Source organism: Alosa sapidissima, chromosome 18 (genome assembly GCF_018492685.1).
Source record: "Alosa sapidissima isolate fAloSap1 chromosome 18, fAloSap1.pri, whole genome shotgun sequence".
Classification (NCBI taxonomy): Eukaryota; Metazoa; Chordata; class Actinopteri; order Clupeiformes; family Clupeidae; genus Alosa; species Alosa sapidissima.
Window position 1 is genome coordinate 940558 of NC_055974.1, and position 21937 is coordinate 962494.

The 21937-nt window shown below is 43.6% G+C and overlaps 2 protein-coding genes across 7 annotated transcripts in view; one reads left to right on the forward strand and one right to left on the reverse strand.

Moving 5' to 3' along the window:
* Positions 1-8300, forward strand: part of LOC121690070 (sodium/hydrogen exchanger 9B2) — a 27540-nt gene extending 19240 nt beyond the window's left edge. For 3 of the 4 annotated variants that reach the window (XM_042070416.1, XM_042070415.1, XM_042070413.1), the window contains exon 12: positions 3648-3929. In XM_042070416.1, the coding sequence (XP_041926350.1) occupies positions 3648-3712 (65 nt within the window). In that variant the 3' untranslated portion in view covers positions 3713-3929. Of the gene's footprint in view, positions 1-3647; positions 3930-8270 lie in introns of those variants that run through there. The other variant, XM_042070414.1, reaches the window with a different exon arrangement.
* LOC121690069 (cyclin-dependent kinase-like 2) lies at positions 6741-21388 on the reverse strand. 3 transcript variants are annotated; one of them, XM_042070411.1, is made up of 12 exons: positions 21288-21388; positions 20885-21079; positions 20528-20722; positions 19165-19343; positions 18201-18313; positions 9238-9383; positions 8877-8965; positions 8679-8775; positions 8075-8235; positions 7886-7967; positions 7447-7585; positions 6742-7320 (listed from the first exon to the last, which is right to left on the reverse strand). In XM_042070411.1, the coding sequence occupies exons 2-12, from the start codon at positions 21050-21052 to the stop codon at positions 7220-7222; spliced, it is 1470 nt and encodes a 489-aa protein (XP_041926345.1). In that variant the 5' UTR covers positions 21053-21079; positions 21288-21388; the 3' UTR covers positions 6742-7219. The 3 variants fall into 3 exon arrangements, with proteins under 3 accessions (XP_041926343.1, XP_041926345.1, XP_041926346.1); XM_042070409.1 differs by lacking the exon at positions 21288-21388 and having other exon boundaries at positions 6741-7320; positions 20885-21262; XM_042070412.1 differs by lacking the exons at positions 20528-20722; positions 20885-21079; positions 21288-21388 and adding an exon at positions 20297-20497 and having other exon boundaries at positions 6744-7320.
* Positions 21389-21937: the final 549 nt, after the last annotated feature.

Consider the following 21937-nt stretch of genomic DNA (forward strand, 5'->3'; position numbering starts at 1 on the left):
AGAAGTTAGGCAACGTCTTTAATCCAAATCGTCAAAATAGAACAAAAACTCCAAAAATCCAGACAGGCAATATCCAAACAGAGTCCGAGTCAAAGATTGCAAACAAAACTCACAAAACAGACTGTTCCTCGGTTTGGCAACAGTCAGCGAGCAAAAATGACCCACAGCAAGAGACAATCTGACAATGAGTCACAAGTAGAGCAGGGTATAAATAGGGTGGGTAAAACAAGCAAATAAGAAACAGGTGAGGACCAAAAAATGCAAGTGGAGAGAGAGAGCTGTGATGGACCGGCTTGATCCGTGAGACGTGGAACGTTGGATGTACCTGTCGGAGGGACAGGGGTAAGTGAAGCCAGACTACTGAAGGACCCAGGACCCGCTCGATCAGGTAGGGTCCGATGAATCGAGGAGCCAACTTCCGGGAGTCAACCTTCAGAGGCAGGTTTCTTGTGGAAAGCCACACTCTCTGCCCCTTCCGGTAGAGGGGTGCCTTGAATCTCCGTCGGTCAGCCAACCGTTTAATCTGGGACCCCGAGTGCAGCGAGAGCTCGCCTCCAGGTGGACTTGCAACGCTGGATGAAGGCCTGGACAAAAGGCACAGAAGCTTTTGCTACCTGGGAAGAGAACAGAGGAGGTTGGTAATCCAGGGAACACTGAAAAGGAGACAATTGGCCATTGGTTTGTGGGTTGAATCCAGACGAGGGGGGTCCAGTCACAAAATCCAAGGCAATGTGCGACCATGGTCGGTTGGGAATATGGAGTGGTTGCAGGAGCCCAGTAGAAGGTTCATTGGAGGTCTTGTTACGTGCGCAGGTTGAGCAGGCCCCAGTGAATGTACGAACATCATCCACCATTCTGGGGCACCAGAAACATTGGCGGAGACAGGCCATCGTCCTCCTGACCCCAGCATGACATGCCAAATCAGAGGAGTGACCCCACTGCAAAACCTGAGAACAAACAGATCTGGGAACAAACAGACAGTTGGCAGGGCAGTTATCTGGACCAGGCTCCTTCTGCAGTGCCTTGACCCTCCTCTCAATTCCCTAGGAGACGGCCCCCACCAAACACCTAGTGGGCAGAATAGTTTCCGCAGCAAGAGACACCCCAGGATCACCGAACTGCCGGGAGAGGGTATCTGGCTTGACATTCCTGGAGCCTGGAACGAAAAGACAGGGTGAAGTTAAAACAGCTAAAAAACAAGGACCACCTAGCCTGGTGGGCACTGAGGCGCTTAGCGGTCTTCATGTACTCCAGGTTCCTGTGGTCAGTCCAGATGAGAAAGGGCTTCTCAGCACCCTCCAGCCAGTGACGCCACTCTTGCAGAGCCATCTTGACAGCAAGGAGTTCCCGATCTCCGACATCATAATTCCACTCCGATGGGGACAACCTATGTGAGTAAAAAGCACAGGGTTGCACTTTGTTATCCCAAGAAGACCTGAGACAGAACAGCCCCAACATCGGAGGCATCCACCTCAACAATGAACTGACAGGAGGGGTCGGGGGTGGCCAAAATAGGAGCAGTGCTAAATCGTGACCAGTTCCTGGAAGGCCCGCTTCGCAGCTTCACACCAGAGGAACCTAACAGAGGATGAAGTTAAAGCGGTCAGGGGAGCTGCTATGGAACTGTAGTCACGAATAAACCTCCTATAAAAATTGGCAAAGCCCAAGAACCTCTGGAGGTCCTTGCGAGATTGTGGGGTGGGCCATTCCACCACCTCCTTAACCTTCCCCGAAACCATCTCCAATCCACCATTGTTGATGATGAATCCCAGGAAGGACGTAGTGTGCTGGTAGAAAACACATTTTTCCGCTTTAAGAAAAAGCTGATTCTCCAACAATCTCTGAAGCACTGCCCGTACATGACTGACATGTTCTGAAAGAGACAAACAAAAACCTGTTTACCATATCCCGTAGGACATCATTAGCAATAGCTCAAAGGCAAAGCACAAGTGTTTCGAAACACTGCTTCGAAACGTGGTTCAAAACAGCCATGTCATGTGACCACTGCTTCGAAACATCGTTCAAAATCCCCATGTCATGTGACCAAAGTTAAGTGAACCTTCGGTGCATTTCACCGGTGTCGGCAGGCGTGCCCGCGCGTTCAATTAACAGTGTAGCTTTCTTTTAAGCAATAACCATGACCAACAAAGACTGAACACAGGTAACACAGCGAGCCACAAACTTTAAATACTACATCTCCAATACGAAGCATTTGACAGATGTTTCACCCTAAACAGCTGGTGTCGGAATTGTTTCAAAGCTTCGGAACAATTCGGCACAATTGCTTCGAACGTTTCAGTGTTTCATAAAGCCTCGCTTTGCCCATCCCTAGTCAAAGATATGCAAACAAATCAGGATAACTCACAAAACAGGACGTTTCCTCGGTTTGGCAACAGTCAGAGAGCAAAGATGACCCACGCACAGCAAGATACAATCTGACAATGAGTCACAAGTAGAGCAGGGTATAAATAGGGTGGGTAAAACAAGCAAATAAGAAACAGGTGAGGACCAAAAAATGGCGGGAAGGAGAACAAAGGCAGGAAGTAGGGGTGTGGCCAAAAGCACATGGAAAACCAAAACAAAAGCAGACATTGAAAAACACCGAAACAAGCCAGCAGAGGGCTACAGGAAAACAGAGTTCTGAAATATAAATGGCACACTTGTACATACCGGTATGTTTATACTTCTTCAGACTAAATTGGCCCACTTTCAGTTTATAATGGTAAACTCGTAAGTACTGAGAACTGCACTGTATGTAAACTAGTGAAGATAGTTATACTTCTAGCAGACCTTTTAGTTTAGTATACATTTCATATAGTTTCATATAGATTTACGTTATATTTTTAAGGTGTATGTAGTAAACTTTTAGGTGCACTACAAGTGAACTTATAAGTGTACTGTTTAGTAATAAACAGCATTTATATTGCCTATTTATATTATATACTACATTTACCGATATATTTTACACACATCAATGGCGTAGGCTGCCATGCAGGGCGCCAACCGGCACATCGGGAGAACTTTTGGGGTTTAAGTGTTTTGTTAGGACAACCTACAACCTTCCGGTTCCTGGACGACCTCCTGAGCCACTGCCATCCAACGCTGATATACATTTCTGGCCCAATTTTTCATATTCATGATAGTATAGTTAAAGTATATCCTCAGTAAAATTTAAGTTTACCGGGAGGGTAGTATTAGAATCAGTTAAGTTAAATGAGTTAAATTAAATTAAATGAGAATCTGTCACACAGCCTCTCAAAGATCAGTCTCTGGCCACAAGTACATGCAAATATACTTAGACTTTTCCATCAAGTATATTAAGTATTTTATCATAAGTATAAGTACCAAGTATAGGTTACATACATATCTTTATGTATACTGATTGGTATAAGCCAAGTATAATTAAATTTAGTGTATGTCTCTGATCAGTACACAAAAAGTAAGTATATATGTATGCTTAGTTCAAAATAAGTAGACCAGCAGTGCACTTCCATACACTTGTTTTTGCTAAGGGAAGATGAGAGGTGAGTGCTATTCCATGCAGATGATGCACACACAGGTTAGGGCAAGGAAACGGAAACCCTGCATGGAGAGTTGCTGTTGCGCTGTGTGTTTACGTGTGCTATTATTTCTTATTCTTTTCACAGAGAAACCAGAAGCATCTGCAGCTCCTGATGGCAAAGACAATACAACCTTCGAAAGCAAACTATAGAGAGAGAGAGAGAGAGAGAGAGACAGAGAGAGAGAGAGCGCGCTGATGGAGAGTGCTATGACTAGTTATATTATTACTTTCCCTACTCATATTTATATGGTCACACAGACACTCATGTGATATTTCTGCTCAAACAACCTGCAAGACATCTGAAACATCAAAGTGATTACTTTTGATAAATGCTCTGATTAAAGAAGGCAAAATATTGTTGGCAAAAGACTTGTTTATTTACAAATGTATGCATGTTGATGACATGAACTCTGCATGCTCCTGAGTTTAGAATCAAGTCAGCATAAAATGAACTCTTGTTTAATCCAGAATTACAGTCAGATGGGTGGGACTCACACAACATAGCACTTATCATGATATGCATCACTCCCCGCTGTCATAGCAACCAATATGACCGAGATAAAGACAATGCAGGTGTGGTCTGTCTGTGGAAAAATCCTGTTATAGACAGACACACGCACGCACACACACACACACACACACACACACACACACACACACACGCACACGCACACACACACACAAACACACACACACACAGAGTTTCCAAATTCAAAAACAATTTCTCATACAGCAGCACACATACACCATACACACTTTGTCTGTAGCGTGTTTACTTAAGGGAGAGGACAAGCATCCAAAACCTTATGAGGTTTATGTGGTGCAGACAGCATAATCAGTTTAAACAGTTGAAACAGAAGTCTGTCACTCTTATATACACACCTAAACAAGACACAGCATATCTCTCTCTGCCCGCACATGTTGCACAGAAAACAATGCTCGCTACATACATATAAACACCACTACCACATTTAGTTTCTCACACCTCCACTAATCTCTCCTCTCCTCCCAGTAATCGCTAACTCAGTGAACACCCACACTAGGGATCACCACTCCATTGCATCACTCTACATACCTTTCACATTCACAAGCTTAACATATCAGGGAAGAGGGATCCCTCCTTCTCAAGTGCTCTTAAAAGCTTGCCCAGAATGTCAGTGTCTCTGTTCTTCAGTGCACTTTAGCAGGAATATATAGACCTCGTGTCTGGCAATATACAGTACGTACTACAGTAGATTCTATTTGTGGGTCAGAAAATATAGTTAGATACTTCTTGTGCATGTGTGCATATTTAAAGGAGCATTAAAGGGAGAGAGTGTGTGTGTGCGTGGGGGTGGGAGTTTGAAGAGGCAATGTGTATGATGGTCGGAGGCACAGCTGGACTGCTCCTCTTTCAGCTGACTTTACTCTTTGGAGGCTCTTCAGGTGAGCTTGCACACTTTATCTCTCTCTCTCTCTCTCTCTCACACACACACACACACACACACACACACACTAATAGACAGGTGGCATTAGTCACTGAATCCTAAAGCTAGCCATCATGGCACTTGGGAGTGCATACATGTACATGTTTGTACTGACATAATGATATGAAGTTGACATATAACAAATGCAGTTGTTTTACATGGTTACAGTGCTAATATATGGATTAACAATGTCTGACTGAGAAAGTACTATGAACTTAGTTACATTCAGTCCAGTTGTTACACATTATAGCATAGCATTATAAACATTCTTAAAGGCTTATAAGGAATTCATAAACGCAAATAAATAGCCTACAGTATATACAACTTTTTACATAGTCATGACTGCACTTATAAAGTGTTATAATGTAATTGTAAAAGAATTTAAACACATTCGTAAAGGGTTATGAAGTATTCATAATGCCTCATAATAATAGAAATGAATACAATATTATAAGCCCTTATAGCTAATGTATCACAATGCATTATAACATTTCTTTTATCTCTGCAATGTCATTATTACTATCATCAAGAGGTAATGGCTTAATTACACATTACAGATACTTCAAGCTCTTAGGGCTTATATTATTATATTGCATTTGTTGTTCCTTTATTTTTTATATAATTTGTTTTATTTTGTACAGCACTTTGGGCAGTGAAAACTGTGTTTACATGTCTTTTATAAATATATTTCACTTACTTACTATTTTTCTTACCTGTCTACCATTATGAGGTCTTGTGAAGACTTCATATCCCTATATATATATATATGTCTATAGACAGGTAAGAAAAATAGTAAGTACCAGTAAGTGAAATGTATATTATGTTTATATCCTTAAGAAATACAGGCTTTTAAATACAATGTCCACACAACATTTGTGTGTAATATTAATGTTTTATAAATGTTTTTGGTTGATCTCTAGGATTGGGGATTCCATGGCTGGACGGGTTCCAGCCACCTGAGCTTGATGGAGCCCCAGTTGTGCCAGTGTGCACAGTTGTCACATTAACGCCTCCATATCCAGCTTCAGCTGTTCCAGTAGGCCCTCAGCCACCAAGCAGTGTGTTACCACACAAGACACAAGCCCCTCCCATCCTGAAAAGAACTCATTTGCTGTCTCTGCTGGTCTTCCTCCTGTCCAATCAGAAAGGTGCTGATCACAAATCTGCTCAGAGTGCTGTGGTCATAGGAGCCAGCCGTCATCATGGCAGCGCTGCTGTTTTGCCCTGGTGGGAGGTGTTGAGGCAGGAAAAGGGTGGGGCCAGGCGGAAAGGGAGGGCCAGGTCTGTCCACGCATTGGCCTGGAGTCAAGTCCTTCAAAAAGCATCAGACTCGGACTCATCTGAGGAGCTCGAGTTAGTATGACCAGACATCCCCATTCTTCAAGGACATTGCCCGTTTTTGGTAGCCTGTCCTTAGTCAAAATGCAAACCAGAACGGTTCCCCCCTATCTATAGGTAATACAATTTCTATTTTAATCATGTTGACCACCAAATTGGAAATGTTTTCCAAGAAATGTCCCTGATTTTCATCTTAGAAATCAGGTCACCTGAGAACGGATGAAAACTAGCACTCACAAGCTAACTCTGGCTTATTAACAGCTTTTTATCTGTCAATTAATGATCATTGTCCCTATTAAATAAATAAACAAACAGATAAATAAATAAAAATACCTCGAGATATTTCTACACATACATTACATACAGGCATGGTCTTTGGTTATTCTTTATTGACACAAAAAGCAGCAAAATGAGAATATTTATACATGTATAGGGAACACTGCAATTGTTGTTTTGTACAAAAATAATAAACTATGCGGTAAATTTAGCATTTGTATAATATTCCCTTTTAATATGTAAAAGTCTATCACAGTCTCCTTATGCTTTCACAAAATATACAATAAAAACATGTAACAGGTTGGGATATCGTCTATTCTACCCCTGAACAAGCTCAACTCTTAAAGCATAAGGAGTTTGAGTTCTGCCCACTGAGCAATATCTGTCCTTTTCCCTGGTCCAACATAAACAGCTTTGTACATCCACTCAAATTGTTGTCTTCACAACAGTGATGAAATACAACATGTAGGCAATGCAGAGCTTTTGCAGTATACGTGTGGTATTTCAACAAGGTATTTCCCAATGTGAAGAGGGGCATGTGGAAAGCATCAGAATGTTGTTCTGTGTGATTATCTCCTCATATGCCCAGATGTGTATTGCAGTGCAGGTCCACTGCCGCTAGAGATGGGATCTTTGTCTCTCGCTTCTGATCCTTCTCTTTAGTCCACTTGTGTTTTCCTGTGACACCAACACACACATGCCAGATTTGATTTACATTTCAATATAAAACAAAACCATTGACCATTTAATTCTCTCTCTCACACATGTGTGCGCGCACACACACACACACACACACACACACACCCTCTGTTCCTCTGAGCTCTGGCAGCAGTGTGTTCTTGAGTTCCGGGAGTCGGATATCTTCCCGATGTGTGTGTGTGTCCCTTCTCTTCATCACGGTCCCAACTGACCGCTCACACACCAAACTTCTCTCACTGGGTATCTGAAGAGAACCCAAACACACAGACAAACACCGACACACACACATGGATTTTCTTGATTACAACAATGCTAAATACTACCAAAACAGTGATGAGTAAATCATGAACACATTATTCTTGTATTAACATTTGCAAAAGCCACACACCACTTACCACACACCTTAACCTGTAGTGCACCTCAGAGAATGTGTCAGTGACTATGGAAAAGTTACTGTGGGAAGATTTCTGACGTGCTCTAAATATCATACCTCATACCAGTTGAAGCAGGGATAAATAACCCATTTTTACACAAACACACACACCTGTACGGCAAGGTGGCTGGACACAGACTGCTGTGAGATTCGGTTGAGAATGTTGACATGTTTCTTAGTCTTGTCAAAGGACCTTAACAAACAAACAAACAAACAAACACACACACACTTAATTCAGTCCACATTTCATATGCATTGAAAAAATATGTAGAATGTAGTGCATTTTGGGAAATGCAATACTTAAGTGGCCCTGGCATGGTCAGGGGGTTCTGGGTAATGGGAGGGATGGGTCTTGAGGAGGAGGCAGGCTCCTGGCTGGTGAGGGGGCAGGACTCTGGCTCATCCTCATTAGGTTTCACATGTGCCATGGCTTTAGAAGGGGGGTCTTTAGGGGCAGGGGCCTATGAAGAGGAAGACATTAGAACTCTGTGTGTGGGAGAGAGAGAGAGAGAGAGAGAGAGAGAGAAAGAGAGAGAGAGAGAGAGAGACACTCTCTCAGACTGTGGACACTACATCCACATTATTTCGTTGAATCAGAAACACATTTGACGTTTTTGCCTCTCATATACACTACACTGGTGTTTTCACAGGCTGTCAGCTCGTATTCATTCAAAACTTTGTGTTTTAATGTGGACACCGAATCCAGAAACATCTCAAAACAATGACGTAGAAACTCATGTTCCCTTCCTGACTAGACCTTGTCAGTGAGTGAGTGAGTGAGAAAGAGGGAGGGGGGTCTACAAAGATGAGGACGATTAGGATGGATGAAAGCGTGTATGAGAGTGAGGGAGACAGAGAGAAAAGAGGAAGAGTGGAGGAGGGTGTTAGTGTGGATGTGCCTCACCCTCCCCTCCTCTGGCTCCTGTTTAGCTGCTACGGCTCCTTTAAGCCAGCTATGGCTCTCCTTCACGTCCTCTCTGGAGCTTTGGACCTGATGAAACCTGAATAATAGAGAAAGGGTTGAGCTTTGTGTGTGTGTGTGTGTGTGTGTGTGTGTGTGTGTGTGTGTGTGTGTGTGTGTGTGGAGTGAAAGTGTGGGTACCTGACATTAAAGCCATCTTTGGTAAAATACTCATGCTGTTGAAGATCCACACAGCACGGTCTGTTATCAGGGTCAATCTGCAGACATTCCTGACACACACACACACACATAAATAACAATGTAACTGGTAAATCTGGTAAAGATTAACATGTGGTGAGTGTGCCTTTGTGCTCAACCATGTGTACAAATGTATGCATGCTTGCTTGCTTGCATAGCGTAGTGTGTATGTTTTGGTTGGTTGATTAGTTGGTTGTGTGTATACACGTGTGCACGTGTGTGTATGTCTAAGAGAGAGAGAGCGAGGGAGAGAAAGAGAGAGCGAGAGAGAGCGAGAGAGAAAGAAAGAGAGTGTGTTTTCTACCTTGGCAAAGCTGGCAGCAGATTGTGTGAGTGTCGGGAAGCGCATGTTGAGTGTGTGAGTGTTTGAATGCAGGTTCTCAGGAAGACTGACTCCAGAGAACAGTGGGTTTCTATAGAACATCTCCTGGTGCCGTGGTGTGAGACTACCTGCACACAAACACAGACAAACACACACACACACACACACACACACACACACACACACACACACACACACACACACACACACACACACACACACACACACACACACACACACACCAAACATTCCTAATGGTCACACACAGATTAAGCAGCACCCTTAATGGCATAGGGTAGAGTTTTCCCCTGATCACTCCAATGGGCTGTTGGACAATAGTTTGAGGAAATTGATGGCTGCTGTTGGACAATAGTTTGAGGAAATTGATGGCTATCAATGAAGGATAACATTGTGAAGAAAAAGGTCTGAATATGAGAGTGTCTGGTCACAGTCGTGTTGGAAGGGGATAATAGAAGAACATCCACTTAGCGTCCACTCAATACGGACAACTCTGCCTGGGAGTGGAACCGTACAATAGATTTGCCAGGTGTGACGCCCACCTGGGTGAAAACCACGACCCCTATGGGTCTAGTGCAGTCAGTGCACGGACAGTGCTAGGCTTAGGTGTCCTAGGCAGCCTAAGTGCCTTATTGGTTTCACCTGCACTTAGGGGTTAGGCTATAAAAGGGGCTTCTCTCTCTCTTACCGTTGGGCACTTTTTCCTTTCATATAGGCACTATTTGACTTCTTTCCTTCACGGACACGCTCTCTATCATTCTTCATCTCACTCTATCTTAATGATAATTTCCTTCCTTTACAGCTAACATCCTGATACTGATCTACTAGACGCTCACCACATCCATACACGCACGACATTGCACCAACATACCCTAGACACATATTATTGACCTGATTTGATTGCACTTCTTTAAATAAATTATTATTCTTTACAACCATTTCTTGTCCCTCATTATGTGATGGTGTGAACGAGCCCACGCCGTTACATAATTTGGGGGCTCGTCCGGGATCTAGCCTAATTGGTTGAAAACCTGACCATAAACTCACGTGCTTCCAGGTGAGAACATCCTCTGGTTGTTCGTTGGTTAGTTGCCAAGACCGGCACGTTCCCAAAGCCTAGCAAGGTCAGTTAGCTTCCTGGTTAAGTAATTAGGAACCAGAGGCCTGCGTTATCCACACAGCTACCGTGGAGTTCAATGGCAGTCAGCTGATGCTTTCACCTGGAGGTATGCTTGATTGCCTGAACGTGATGTTCAGCACTTAGCTAAAGCTTGTTTTGAGAACGATAGGCTATTTTTGTGGTTTTGCCGGTAGATGTGCTTAGTGGTAACACTTTGACACTGTGTAGCCTATTGACTCATTGTGCGTGGGGAAGTTATAGTAGCCTGTGTGATTTTTCTTTTTTCTTTCTACATTCTCATTGTGCCTCAATTTTGATTTTGCGTAATTTTTGTGCCTCTGTTATTGCTGCTGTAATTTAGCATCGGCTTATTGCCAATATTGGTCAATTAGGCCTAAGTCATAATAAAGGGTTTTATTGGGTTTATTGGTTGTATAGCTCATTGTGTTGAACAATGGTGTCTTCTTCAGACTTTATTGCTGACCCTTCTGAGGAGTTGCTTTCTGGCTTGAGTAAAGCTCAACTGTTAGAGGTGGTTCAACATTACAACTTGATTGTTACTGCTCAAGAGAAAAGTATAAAGAAAACATTGTATCTTTCTGTTAAAAACCAGTTGGAGGTTAAAAGCGTCTTAAAGAAAGCTGAGGCGAGTGCCGCATCAACAGTGCAGCTTCAGAAGCCTAGGGCAGATATTGAGGATAGGGTCTTAAGGGAGAGGGAGCTTGCACTGCAGGAGGCTGCACTCAAGCAAGAACTAGAAATCAGGCGCATGGAACATGAGCTTGAGATGAAGAAGCTTGAGTTGGAGTTCAGGAAAACTGAGCCTCTTCAGCCACCTCCTCTAGATGTTAGCAGGAACATCCGCCTCGTGCCACCTTTTTCCGAAAAGGAAGTAGAGAGCTACTTTGCCCATTTCGAGAGGGTAGCGACCAGTCTTAAATGGCCTAAAGCTGACTGGCCTCTTTTATTGCAATGTGTGTTCACAGGGAAGGCGATGGAGGTATATGCTGCTCTTAGTGATGAACAGGCTGCACGGTATGAGGTCGTGAAGAATGATGTTCTCCATGCGTATGAGCTCGTCCCTGAGGCTTATCGCCAAAGGTTCAGGAATGCAAAAAGATCAGATAAACAGACATTTGTTGAGTTTTCACGTGAAAAGCAGAGCTTGTTCGACAGGTGGTGCATTTCCCAAAGAGCAGAGTCCAGAGAGGAGTTGAGACAACTAGTCCTCTTGGAGGATTTTATGAATCGTGTCCCCGAGACTGTGGCTCTTTATCTGTTTGAACAAGAAGTGAAAAACATTAATGATGCTGCTGTTCTAGTGGACAAGTTTGTCCTCACACACAAGCGCATTCCTTATAATCGTAGTCCTCAAAATAGGTGAGTGGTGCCTCACAGGGAAAATCAGTTCAGAGATGGTGATAAGTCCTCACCGACAGTCCATTCTCACAGCTTCAAACGTCCTCCATCCGGTAAGACTGAAGTAATTTGTTTCCACTGTAAGAAACCAGGCCATAAAGTTCCCGAATGCCCTCAGAGGAAGAGTGGTAAACACACAAAGGGTTTTGGCCTAGTGGCAGCTTGTGGCGTTGACATGTCTTTGAACACAGTTACAAATGCTGGCCCTGTGGTTGCTACTGAAGTTGGCAAAAGTAAACTTGACACCGACTATGCTCCATTTGTAACAGATGGTTTTGTTTCTTTGCCTGATGAATCAGGTGGTGTGCCGGTTCGCATACTGAGGGACACTGGGGCAGCTCAGTCATTTTTACTTTCTGGTGTGTTGCCTTTGTCTGCCAGCACTGACACTGGAACGCAGGTGTTGATCAGAGGTTTTGAAATTACTCCTGTGCAGGTGCCATTACATCGAGTTCATCTGTCCTCTGAACTGATCAATGGTGATGTGATGGTTGGAGTTCGTCCATCTCTCCCTATACAAGGTATTTCATTTGTTTTGGGTTTAATTGTTTAATGACTTGGCTGGGTCGAAGGTGTGTGGTAAGGCCAATACCGTTTCTGCCCCTATTGTCTCGTCTTCGCCTGAACTACCGCCGAAGCCTGATCGGTGCTCTAGGTGGCATCTTGATGTCTTTCCAGCATGCGCCGTCACTCGTGCTGTGGCGAACCGTGGTGTTGAACCTGATGGTGTGTCCCTAAAGGACACTTTTCTTGTCTCTCCTGATGACAGTAGTTCTTTAAAGCTACCAATAGGGGAGATAGAGAACACTAACCCTGGTGACACCACTGGGGGTGACGAAAGTTCAGATGTTGAGATTGAGTCTGTTGGAGTAGTCCCTCCTGTGGTGGTGAGTGGTAGTGAGTCACCATCTACTCTGTTAAATACTGGTGAACTTGAAAGTTGTTCCTTGCCACATTTGTTTAAGGTTTCACGTGAGGAGCTGATTAATGAGCAGTCAGGTGACCCCTCTCTTGAACCTTTGTTTGCTTTGGCTGCTCAAGACAGTCCTGATAATGTGTCAACCTATTTTATTGCAAGACGGCTTGTTATGTAGGCGATATGTGTTTCAACAAGAAACTTTTTCCAACACTGTTGTGCAGGTGGTTGTCCCACATAAGTTTCGGAATGCTGTGTTAGACCTAGCGCATAATGACGTAGCAGGACACACTGGAGTGCGCAAGACTCATGATAGAATTGTGCGTCGATTCTTTTGGCCAAAGTTGAGTAAAGATGTCTCTTCTTATGTTAGATCTTGTCATGTGTGTCAATTGACTGGCAAGCCGAATCAGAAGATTCCTGTTGCTCCTTTACATCCGATCCCTGCTGTGTCAAACCCCTTTGAGCACCTTATTGTTGATTGCGTGGGTCCCTTGCCTCGCTCCAGGCGGGGCATAGCTTTCTGTTAACTGTAATGTGCCAGTCCACACGATACCAGTTAGATTATCCACTAAGGTCTATTACTGCTAAGTTAGTGTTGAAGGCTCTTACTAATTTCATGTCTATTTTTGGAATTCAGAATGTCATTCAGAGTGATCAAGGCTCCAATTTTATGTCAAAACAGTTCTCTAGGGCATTGAAACAACTGAAAGCCAAACACAACATCTCAAGCGCTTACCATCCTCAAAGTCAGGGTGCCCTTGAGCGATTTCATCAGACTTTGAAGTCTCTTATGCGGTCTTACTGTGTTTAGCTTGGGTCTGACTGGGAGGAGGGTCTCCCCTGGCTACGTAGCAATTAGAGAGGTGGTCCAGGAGAGCACGGGCTTCAGCCCTAATGAACTTGTTTTTGGTCATGCAGTAAGAGGGCCAACGGCTGTTTTTGCTGATGAGTGGTGTGTAGCTGAGGCCCCGGTTAATGTGCTGGATTACGTTAGTGGCTTCTGCTATCGGTTGTATGAGGCTAGAGCAGCTGCTAGATGTAAACTGGGTAAAGCTCAGTGTAAGATGCAATGTCTTTTTAACCGAAAGGCTGAACACCGTAGCTTTAACGTTGGTGATAAAGTTCTGGCTCTGTTGCCTCTTGTGAATAGTCCCTTTCAAGCATAGCTTTCAAGCATAGCGGCCCTTATGAGATTGTCAAGTTCCTTCCTGACCATAATTATCTCATTAGTACGCCTGAGCGGCGGAAGAAGGTACAAGTTTGTCACATCAATATTAAAACCTTATTTTCATCTGTGCCATCTACAGTTGTCGCTTTGGTTACCACCACTCCACTAGGGAGCTCTAGTGATTCAGAACCTGTCTGTTTTGGCAATGGGGTTCCGTCTCTAGATCCTGTCAGTGAAGAGTTTGATGAGGGGGTGAGGGGTCCATCGCAGGCGATTGTGGAGGGTCGCTTGCAAAACTCTGAGTTCTTGGAAGACTTGCCTTCACATCTCTCTCACTTGTCTGATCTAGAGAAGGCAGATATCATTGGGTTGATTGAGTCCTTTCCTAGTCTCTTTCCTGACGTTCCTTCCCGTACATCTGTGATTGAACGTGATATAGACGTTGGCGAGGCTTTGCCCATCAAGCAGCACGCCTATCGTGTCAATCCGAGGAAAAGGGAATTGTTACAAAAAGAGGTTGATTACCTTCTAGCCAATAATCTTGCTGAACCTAGCTTTAGTCCCTGGAGCTCCCCCTGTCTGTTGGTTAATAAACCAGACGGAACGTATCAGTTCTGCACTAATTATAGGCGACTTAATTCAGTAACAAAACCTGATTGCATTACCACGTTGCGATGACTGTGTGGATCGTGTTGGGTCGGCTAGGTACGTGAGTAAATTTGACCTTCTAAAAGGATACTGGCAGGTCCCTCTAACGGCTAGGGCTAAAGAGTTATCTGCCTTTGTAACACCTGACAATTTCTTGCAGTACCAGGTCATGCCTTTTGGGGTCATGAATGCTGCCTCCACATTTCAACGGCTTGTTAATTGCGTTTTAGCTGGGATGCGTGGCTGTGATGCATACATCGATGATTTGGTTCTTTATAGTAATAACTGGGTTAATCATCTAAAACAGATTAATGAACTTTTCACCCGACTATCTGCAGCCAACCTTACGGTTAACCTGGCCAAATGTGAGTTTGCTCAGGCTAGCATCACCTGTGTTGGAAAGGTAGTAGGAGGTGGGCAAGTTCGACCAGTAGAGGCCAAAATTGAAGCCATTTGTAATTTCCCAGAGCCGGAAACCCGCCGGGATCTCCGTAAGTTTTTGGGTATGGCGGGGTACTACAGAGCCTTTTGTAAAAATTTTGCCTGTGTAGTTGTGCCCTTGACAGACCTACTAAGCCCAAAGACTCCATATGAATGGTCTGTTGTGTGTCAAAAAGCCTTTGATAATGTGAAGTGTCTGCTTGCTTCTGCCCCTGTTCTCTCCGCTCCTTATTTTGATTGTCCCTTCAGTGTTGCTGTTGACGCCAGTGAGAGTGGCGCAGGTGCAGTTCTGTTGCAGTTGGGATCTGACGGTGTAGAGCACCCTGTTGGGTACTTCTCTAAGAAGTTTAATCGCCATCAGCGAGTCTATTCCACTAGCTTTAATCCTAGCTGTTCAACACTTTGAGGTGTACCTTGGCTCTTCTTTAATTCCAATAGAGGTTTACACTGATCACAACCCGTTGGTCTTTATTAATCGAATGAAGAATCAGAACCAACGCATTATGCGTTGGAGCTTAATCCTTCAACAATATCCACTAAGGATAAAGCACATCAGAGGCAAAGACAATGTTGTTGCTGATGCATTGTCTAGAGTTTAATTCTGTTTTTCTCTATCTTCCTCCACTGCTTTCACGCTGCCTGTTTTCCCTTCATTCTTTTCCCTAGCCCAAAGGCGCCTGGATCTAGGGAGGTGTTTGCATGTGTGGAACAGGTGGTCGTTTGTTTGTTTGGGTTTTTGGTTTGCCTTGCCTTAGCAAACCTTTTTAGGGAGGGAGATGTGACGCCCACCTGGGTGAAAACCACGACCCCTATGGGTCTAGTGCAGTCAGTGCACGGACAGTGCTAGGCCTAGGTGTCCTAGGCAGCCTAAGTGCCTTATTGGTTTCACCTGCACTTAGGGGTTGGGCTATAAAAGGGGCTTCTCTCTCTCTTACCGTTGGGCACTTTTTCCTTTCATATAGGCACTATTTGACTTCTTTCCTTCACGGACACGCTCTCTATCATTCTTCATCTCACTCTATCTTAATGATAATTTCCTTCCTTTACAGCTAACATCCTGATACTGATCTACTAGACGCTCACCACATCCATACACGCACGACATTGCACCAACATACCCTAGACACATATTATTGACCTGATTTGATTGCACTTCTTTAAATAAATTATTATTCTTTACAACCGTTTCTTGTCCCTCATTATGTGTGACGTGTTGCCAGAACACCAACCGTATAGACCCCAGAGCGATAGCACAAAATCAATACGTCTTACAAGGCGAAAACGCAGAAAGGCTAGATTCAGCGCTAGCTATCAAGGTAATCTCTCTGATCTAGAAAATATGATTAGACAAATTAGGAAAGAAACTGACCAGGAATTGAATCGTAATGTTAAACCAATGACCTTGCAACCTACTCTTAAATTAAGTTCACCTGAAAGCGTGGAAGTGAATGAATGTGTTGAAGCAGATGTTGAACAATGTGCAGGATTACTAAACCAGATCACCCTGACCTCAGAAATAGTTGATGATTATTGAATGTGAATAAAAGAATGGAAAAAGAACCATAACTGCAAACAATGACCTCATAATAAATAATAAAGTGCGATGAATGAAATGTATCATTACAAGTATTTTAGTAGCCTGACCTTGTAAAGTCTAGGGAATTATGCATGTAAAGAATTGTATGTCTCAAACTGTGAAATGGGTAAAGTGCCTTAAACTGTTTAAATGAATGTATTCAGATTGCATTGTGTGAAGAGTTAATGCCATAAGTGTTTGTAACCTGTAAGAATGTAACCGATCTCCCTTGATGACTGTAAAAGTGTATGTTGCTAAATGTAATGTGTCACATGGTTATAATTGCCATTGAATGTAAACTGTTTGTGTAACCTCTGGAAACTATCTGTAAACCTGAATGTAATGTATCATCTCCGAAATGTAACCCGGAGAAGTATGTTAATGCATGTCATCTTAAATTGTTGGTTAAGATCAGTGACTTCTAGAATGTATTAGCTATCGTGAGAATTTTCCCAGCTAACGTGAGAATATTCCCAGCCATCGTGGGAACTTCTAGAAGGTTCTAAACTGTCGTGGGAAAATAGGATTGATTTGTCTCAGGAATGTGTGGGGGAGGTTAAGTCCACCTAGTATAAATAGGGGTCGAACCAAATGATCGGGGCTGCTTCTTCTTTTTTCCTTCCTTCAACTCGTTGGGTTTTTGCTTTATGATGTCGCGTGCGGTTTTTAGAATTCGTCCTCCGAAATTCGTTGAGAAGCAAAGTGTTGGACGTCGTGCCAGGCTGAGTCGCGGACCGAAACTCCGTGGAACCTGTTGCAGATATCAGATCTGCTACTCCGACAGAGAGTGACTGCAGAAGACAATCAGCTGACTTTTTCCCCTTTTTTGAGGACTTACTTTTTTCCTTCTATTCTCTTTTTCTCCATTTGTGGATTTACCATTTTTATTGTAATCTCTTCTCCATGTGTGGATTTACTATTTTCCTATTTTGTGGATTTACTCTTTTTATATTTTCTATAACATTGTAACCTGCAAGTGGATATTACGCCGCATTTTGTTAACATCCCCAAAGTGCTGAAAAGTAAAGAACTCATTTAACCTTGGCATCCAATTCTTCAAGCAGTATTTTTGTCTTTTCTTGGTTTTTCTACGAATTCCAGCAGGAGGGTAAGATAACTGGTTTCTTCTGTGGTTATTCATCTGCTCTGTCTAAGACTTGGGTTAGTTGGACTAATAAAATCTCCATCCTTATAAAACCTGAGCAAGAAGTAGCCTATAACCTGTGTCTCTAGATAAATTCTAGGGTCAAACATCTTCGCACGTTAGCCAACTGTTCGAGACCTAGGCGTAGTCGCTCCTTATTTCATAAACATCTCAATAAATCCACCACTGAAGCCTGATCAACTTCCAAGGGGGATATTAAAATAGGAGTAATAGGTTATCTGCGCCGCAGAGGGAAGACGTGCGACTTCGCTCGACAGTAGGTCCCTGCTATCTACAATAACCTCAAGGGGGTATCGTGGGTCTTAACTGCCTAGGCCTGGGGTTACGTCTGAGAAACGGCTGACGTTGACTAGGTTCTGGGGGTTACCTGCAGGGGGCAACACATGTGATGGTGTGAACGAGCCCACGCCGTTACACAGGGGAGGAACTTAACTGAATGTGTGTGTGTGTGTGTTTGCTTGTGTGTCTTACCGATGCATCTGATGATGTGGTAGAGCTGGTCAATGTCGGAGTCACCAGGAAACAGAGGTTCCCCACTCAGCATCTCCATAAACAAACACCCAACAGCCCAGATATCCACAGCCCTACACACACACACTGTTAATCTCTCACACATACACACACACACACCATATCTCAGATATCCACAACTGTACACGCACAGATGGACACAATTGCATAAAATGACCAAAACAGATATCTACAGTGATGGCCAAAAGTATTGGCACCCATGCTAAAGTTGACTGAAAAGAGGAATATAAAATTATCTTTTGGAAATTGATCTTAATGCCTTAAGTGAAAAATGAGGAAATATCTTAAATTCCCATATTTCAGTTAGCCTATTAGCTGGTTTGATTTGCATTGAGCTCAATGAGCATCAAACCAGCTAATAGGCTAACTGAAATAACACCCATGCCAATCTCTAGGTATGGTGAAGGGTATGTGATGATGTGGGGCTATTTTAATTCCAAAGGCCAAGGTAACTTTATCAGGATGCACAGTATTCTGGATCCATGAAATAACTGGCCTTTAAAAATAAAAATCTGCCTGTCTCTATGGGAATTTAACATAGGGGTGGGAATACTTATGACCCATGTATTTTAAGGAAGATCATTTATTTATTTATGATACATTATTCATTCACTAAGACAATTGGTGTCCTTAAAGGTTAGATATTTCCTCATTTTTCACTTAAGGCATTAAGATCAATTTCCAAAAGATGATTTTATATTCCTCTTTTCAGTCAACTTTAGCATGGGTGCCAATACTTTTGGCCATCACTGTACAATCTAAACTGTTCCGATATCTACACCCTTACTCTGACACTCTCTCTCACACAGACAGAGCTGATCACACATAGCAGAGCCAAGTTGCCCATACTCCAGGATGCATGATGCTCAAGCAAAACCCCACTCTGCGGGACGGGACTACCTACTTGCCGTATTTGGGGTCCCCCACGAGTAGCTCAGGCGCTCTGTACCAGCGCGTTGCCACGTAGTCCGTGTAGGCCTCCCCCGGCAACGCCAGTGTCCGTGCAAAGCCGAAATCACACAATTTGACCACGCCCTGCTGTGACACCAGAACATTCTCCGGCTTCACGTCCCTGTGGATGATCTACACACATACCACACCATCAATGACATATAGACTGTAGGGATGATCTACACACACACACCACACCATCAATGACATACAGTATACTGTAGGGATGATCTACACACACACCACACCATCAATGACATACTGTATACTGTAGGGATGATCTACACACATACCACACCATCAACGACATATATACTGTAGGGTGGGACTAGAAAAGGATGCTTCAGTTTGCCTCGTCACTAGAACAGTATTGATCAAGTTTGGCAGGCGAGTGTGTTGTATGCAAGGGGTTTGCCATCTAAAAGTGTGTGTTTACTGTTGAGCAGATCAGGACACTGAATATGTGTTAAAGAGTAAAGACGTGTTTGGAATGAAGCGTAAGCATTGGCACGGTCTCGTTCAGGTTTGTTAAGAGTGTGCAAATAAGACACAAAGAATGTGTTTGTGTTGTTGCCTGTGTGGTGAAAAGCATGCCTCCACAACTTGACAATTGTGCAATTTTCCCAGCCTATTGTCTGGCCAAACCAATGAAATACAGCACAAAGCGGTGCCAAGCAGTCATCTGAACATGCCTAAAAGGATTAAAATATTCATCACTTTTGGAAAACAGATATGGGGGTGTTTGTGTGTGAATGTGTAGGCCTACGTGTGTGGGTGTGTGTGTCACATAATTGCTGGAGTCAACGCTGAATGGTGTGAGCTCATCAGCAGGATCACCTTTCACCACCACAAACACAGACAGACAGACAGACAGACAGACCCACACCTAACCCTTAAGAACGCAGGTTCATGTAGCCTACTCCACTGGGTGAGTTTTCTGGGGCTGCGTCACTATCGCGCCCCGCCCACCCCACATGTTTTAAATGCACCTGATTACTTAAATGAAGCTGCGATGACAAGGGGATAAAATTGTCGCGAGGATAATACATGCACAATCAGGGCTAAGTATAGGATATAACTCTCACAAGGAAACACTCTGGACACTGGATTGATAAAAGGGCCTGCTGTGGTAGATAGCCTATGGATCTGTCAAACATAACACAAGGCCTAATAACAGCACACACAATTACTGATAGACATGACTAAACACAGAGAGCACATTTGTGCAAAAAAAAAACTCACTCGCTCTCTCTCTGACACACACACAATAGCTATAACGCGCGCGCATATGGTGGCTATTCGGACTTCACACACACATTGTGCTGGTGACAGTAGCTGAGAGCCCTCAGGATCTGGTACAGATAGGCCCGGCATCGGCTCTTCTCCAGCCCAGAGGAGTGGAACTCGAGCTCATCCAGCAGGTTCCGGTCCACAAACTCGAACACCAGGTACCAGCGGCGTCTCCGCTTGCACACCTCCAGCAAGCTGACCAAGTTCTCATGCCGCAGTTGCTGCCACACACAAAGCATCAGTGTTTAGTGATGGGTGTAGGCTAGCCAATTTTAAGTTAACAGTAAAAACATACTGCTTTAAGTAAATAGATACCGGAATAGGTGGATTCAGGCATTTTGTTGGAGAGTTAACTTTACGCACAACCCAAAAGAAAATCTTACTTTCAGCATCTTTATCTCGCGGAGTGCGATTTTCTTCACGCTTTTGTCATCCTCACTCTCCAAAAACTTCTTCACAGCCACAATCTTTCCGGTCTCGCGGTTGCGGCACTTCATCACCATTCCGTAACTGCCCTCTCCGACAAGCCCCAAATTCTCATATTTTTCCATCAAGTGTGAGCTGGTGCTGCGCTTCACCTGCGCAAAACAGCGATGTCTTTGTTGTGTAATTGTAGCCAGCCTTAATAATGAAGCGTCTCAAACCCACCCACACACGGCGGCTTCATTTTACCAGGACTCTGCTGGTAGTCAGTTATATAACACTAAAGTTAAACCATTAAACATTTGCTAAAGCTCTGTTAATGATTGTTGACCGGGGCATTGCGCCCCCACCCCACTTTCTTACCGGTTTTAAAAATGCTTTTCCAAGTTACATCCCACGGGGATGCACGCCAGTTCGTCAGGCGACAAAGATGTCCCCTGGAGGAAAAAAAGTCACTAGTCACGCTAGTGTTTTCGCGCCTACTTGCATCTGCGGGTTGATCAACGAGAAGGATCAGCTGTCAGCGCAGGTTAACCATAGCAACGGGCCTCCTGCTTGATACACAAAGGAAGATCCGCTGAAAAGATGTTAATGCCCCGAGTAGTCTGGATACAGGTGCAAAGATAAAATTAATTTTAAGAACAAACATCCACGTAGCCTCATCAATTCAATCCAGAAGGCGGACTGAGGGATTCTTGGTGGCTGGTAGATGAAACCTCAACTTGTGTTCATAGAAACTATTGGAGTATTTCATTCTTCTGAAATGGCCTACATCAGTTAACTATTAAATAAAAAGTGACCTAGTGAAGGTCAAGTCAGTCAATATCTAAGGGGGTGTGTACTGAAGCAGAACTGGCCATTATATGGATGAGAAATTAACTATTCTAGCCTCTATGTATCTTACACATTCAAGCCATAATATTCAAGGACAACTATTATCAAGTAAAATGAATGCTGGATATAATTCCAAACCATTATTTCTAAGCTCATGTAGGTTAGTAGTACAGCCATCA